General features: G+C 64.6%; 1 protein-coding gene across 1 annotated transcript in view; it reads left to right on the top strand.

Moving 5' to 3' along the window:
* LOC104984196 (sodium/glucose cotransporter 1-like) overlaps window positions 1–4,362 on the top strand; it is a gene marked incomplete at its 5' end in the record, with an annotated part of 19,173 nt that overhangs the window by 13,733 nt on the left and 1,078 nt on the right. Inside the window, 2 exons of the mRNA XM_010833843.1 lie at window positions 1,487–1,702; window positions 2,921–3,020. Coding sequence (XP_010832145.1) covers window positions 1,487–1,702; window positions 2,921–3,020 — 316 coding nt within the window. The remainder of the gene's footprint in view (window positions 1–1,486; window positions 1,703–2,920; window positions 3,021–4,362) is intronic.

Here is a 4,362-nt window from a genome sequence, read left to right as displayed (position 1 = left end):
CCCAAGAATTAAACCTACATGAGACCTGAGTCTCGTGCATTGGTGTGGATTCTTTACCACCAAGCCATGGCTCAGCTCAAGCTCACCAGGACTCAGTTTAGCACCAAGAATGGGGTGAGGGGGCGTCTGGGTTCTGAAAATGCTCCTCCCTGCGCTTGCTTGGGAGGGGCGTGGGCAAGAGGAGCAGGCGGTCAGAACGGTCTGCCTCCCACCTCTGAGTCACTCTCGGGGTGTTGGGGCTGCCACCAAGGGAAACTGGGGAGCTTGTCAGTGGCTCTCCGGCTACCCTGGTCCAAGGTTACAACATGTTGTGGGTCCCTTGCTTGGCCTGGAGAACTTCTCCAGGCCCTCTCTCTCACCCTCATCTGTCCCTCGGTCTTCCCTTTCCTGCACGTCTCCTTCAATAAATGGGGCCTGTGGACCACTCTCCTGGCCTTTGGTTTCAGTTCTTTCTCCAGGACTCTTCCCGCACACACTGCATCCTCTGCCTCCTCCGACATCCAGCCGTCCCTGAGACTGGCTCCAAGCCCAAGTCCAAGTCCTTAGGCTGAGGAGTACAATGTCTCTGTGGAGGAGACAGACGGTACCCAGTGAACAGATAGGATTTCTGAGAGTGGGGTAGTGCTGCTTAAAAGTAAAGAAGGGGAGGGGAAAGTAAAGAAGCATGGAGGTGAGCAGGGCAGATGCTGGGGGCAGGGCGTGGGGCACAAGGACATCAGCCAAGGTCGTGGGAGATTTCTCCTAAGAAAGTGGCCTAGAACCTGCATCCTGAAGGGCGAGCCAGAACCGCCGAGATCTGGGGAGAGACCAAAGCAGGAAGAAGGGCACGTGCAGAGGCCTGGCAGACAGGGAAAGGGCATGCCTGGTGGCTGGAGGGGACCGACAGGAGGGCGGAGCCAGGTAAGGTCAGCGGAGCAGCTGAGCCTTGCTTCTCAGGGCGGCCAGGAGAAGCCACAAGGGCTTCTGCAGAGACAGGGCACTCCCTGACCCATGCTTCGAAGAGCTCACGCGGGCTCCTCGGACTGCGGGCGAGGAGAGACCAGGAAGGGAGTCCCCGTGTGAGAGACAGCGGACGATCGTGACGGAGGTGGTCTCCGTGGGAGTGACAGCATGACTCACTGGTGGATCGAGGGCAGGGCAGGGGTTGGGGGGGAAGGGGCCAGGGACGTCTCCTGGGGTCTGTGCCTGAGTAGCTGGGGAGATGGAGGTGCCCCCAGCAGCAGGCGAGACAGGTCTTCTCGGACACTGTTTGGGATGTGTCTTCGTCGTCTGACTTCGACGTGTCTCCAGTGTCCCCTGAGTTCTCCGACGGACTTGGTAGAGTGTGCGCGCCTCTCGGTCTTTGTTCGTCCGGGCGGTGTCGTCTCCCGCTGCCGAGACGGCTCTGCAGGGCGCGTGAAGCCCTTGCTGTGCCGGGCTCAGCTTAGACCCAGACGACTCGGCTCAGGCCACCCTGCTCCCGGTGACTTGGGCTCCTCCTCTGCAGGGCGCCTTCTGGGGGCTGGCCAGCGGCCTTGTGATCGGCTCCTGTCGCATGCTGTCCGAGTTTGCCTACGGGCCCTGGAGCTGCTCCGTGAACAGGAAGTGCCCCCGGATCATCTGCGGCGTGCACTACCTCTACTTCGCCATGATCCTCTTCACCATCAGCCTCATCACCGTCCTGGGCATCTCCATGTTCACCGTGCCGATTCCAGACAAACACGTGAGTGCTGCCGTGGGCGTGCTCCGGGGCCGACCTGCGGGCCCTGCGTCCTGGGAGCAGCTTGGGAGAAAAGCGGCTGAAGAGAAGCGGGAGGGCTGGGGGTCGGGGTGACATACGGGTCAGAAACAGGCAAGTAACCTCCTTGCCTTAAGCACAGAGCTGAACTAAAAGGCGATCCTCCAATGAAGCATTCACCCAGAGTGAGACGTTTGACTTTCAAAATACAAATTTTCTGTGAAGCGCTGAGGTCGCTCACTCTGGTGTGAGTTCATAGAAGCAGGGTCGTCCTGGCCGCCCGCCTGGCCAGTGGGGGTGCGGGTGGGGGTGGGGCGACAGGAATGCCCGCAGAGCTGTGGCCAGCGGCCCACACGCCCCTTCTCCTGTCCGGCCGCTTGCCCTGCCCAGGAAGAGGCGTCTGCCACTCTAGTTGGAATATAAAATGCCTGGGCTCCGAGGAGCGCGGTCACTTGTCCGTGACTCCAGAGCCAGCCAGCGGCCTGCTGGGCCTGAGCAGACGCCGCTGTGTCACCTGCACGGGTGTGGCCAGTGGGCCCAGCAGGACCCCCAGGCTTGGCTGAGCTGGAGGCCAGCAGGGAGGGTCCGGGGAAGAGAAGGGAGGCGGCGCTTGGAGGGAGGGGCCTGTGAGACACACGCCCTGGGGTCTGGACGGGAGCTGGGCCGGGAACATGCCTCTGCTCCGGCCGCTTTCTGCGCCTGCAGACACCTGCAGAGTGTGAGTGGGAGAGCCCTGCCGGGGCCAGGACACCGAGTACCCAAGATGAGGCAGGCCAAGCCTCCCCTGGGCTGCGTGTGAGCGCTCGTCTCTGACAGCCAGGAGGTTCTTCCAGCAGGAAATCAGCCCCTGGGTCCACCCTGTGGGTGACCCAGGAGCAGCAGACCAGGGGTGCGGGGCCGCTTCTCCCAGCCTGGAGGGCACAGCTTCCTGGACCTCGGTCGCCAGAAGGTGCGCTGAGCATGTGCCTCGTGCCGCCAGTGTCCAGCCCAGGACACTGAGCTCGCCCTTTGCGAGGCCAGAACTGAAACCCGGGGTTCCCGAGCGCCACGCTTTCCCCACCCCACCCCACCCCTTCCTTCCTCCCTTGTTGGAACCAATGACCACACCTCTTTTCAGTCCCTGGAGACCCTGGTGCCCAGCTGTGACACCATAAACCCCGACGATAGGGCCCTGGTGGCAACAGGCCCCTCGTCTCCCCTCAGCTCCACCGCCTCTGTTGGAGTTTGCGGAACAGCCAGGAGGAGAGGGTGGACCTGGACGAGGACACAGAGGTGAAGAGCCCCGAGCCCCAGGCACAGCCAGGTGAGAGGCCGGAAGCCGCAACTGGAGGGGCCTGCTCCCGCCCGCAAGCCCGCGGTCTCCACGCCCAGAAGCGCCTCGAGGCGGAGGCCCCGTGATGCCTCCGAGACCCCTCTCTGGGGTTCTGGCCCAGGAATATGGAGGTGGGAGGCGTCAGCAGGTGCAGGGGGAGCGGGGGAGGGTCTGGCACAAAGCGAGGGGCGGAGAAACAGAAGCGTCTGGCAATCTAGAAGTGTCTGCGGTGGGGCGGGAGGGATGCACGGATTACCGTGTGCCCCAGGATGGGGTGGGGGAGGGACAGTGGGTCACGGCACTCTCACAGCGGTTCAAGCCAGAGGCTCCTGGGCGCAGGCGGGCATTGTCCGCAAGGAGTGGTGGGCAGCTGCCCCCGCGAGGGCGCCAGGGACACCGCTGCGGACACCTGAGTTTCAGTCCCAGCAGGGAGAGTGTCCAGGAGAGGCTTGGGTCGGGGTCTCCAGGAGGCCCAGGGGAAAGCGCTCAGCAGGGGGGTCAGAGAGGCGTGTGCGGCCGCGGGGAGGGCACCCGCACCTCCTGAAGCACTGACGCAAGCAGATAAAGCCTAACGGGATTAGCGCTGAGTCTGCAGCCAGGGACCGGGGCGGCGGGGGGGGCGCCGAGGGGACGCTGTGGCAGGCATGTCTGGGGGACGTCGTCCTGGGGCCCCACCTCCCCTCCTGACACCTACAGCCAGGCGGCCCCGGGTCTCTGGAGGGTGCCAGGCTCTCGGGAGTGCTCTCCCTGGGGGACGGCGGAACTGCTCGTCAGGGCCACACGTGCAGGGTGTGTCCCTGGGGCCCCTCGCAGTCCTGTCCTCAGTCATGGGTGGACGACCACGAGGACGCTGGTGCACACCTGCCGTGCATGTGGGATGTGCCAGCCGCTGGGTGTGACGGGCCATTGTCGTCCTGGTTCACAGATGGGGAGACTGCGGCCCCACCCAGAAGTGTCTGCCCCGGCTCCGCACACCACCCAGCAGTGGTGGGGCTGGGAGGTCGGGCACGGGCAGGCTGACTGCAGAGCACATGCTCGCGGCCACTGGCCTGTCCTGCCTCCCTTCAGACAGCCCTTGGGTTGTGGCCGCATGGGGGGTCAGCCCTCTGGGCCTGGCGGCTGACAACAGCATCTGAGAGGCCAGGCCTCTCACCGCCACGCAGGCCCTCGTCTCTGGGGTCCCCGGCGGCAGCCCCTCCCCCGTGACACAGGCCCCTGGAACACCGGCCGGCGAGCTCCACGATCCCGGTGCTGCCTCAGCCTCGGGGCACAGCTGGCGCGGCCGCTGCCCAAGGGGGTGAGACGCAGAGCAGGTCGCAGGTCGGAAGGGCAC

Source organism: Bison bison, unplaced genomic scaffold, assembly GCF_000754665.1.
Source record: "Bison bison bison isolate TAMUID 2011002044 unplaced genomic scaffold, Bison_UMD1.0 scf7180017845352, whole genome shotgun sequence".
NCBI lineage: Eukaryota > Metazoa > Chordata > Mammalia > Artiodactyla > Bovidae > Bison > Bison bison.
This window is presented reverse-complemented; position numbering and strand designations above follow the sequence as displayed.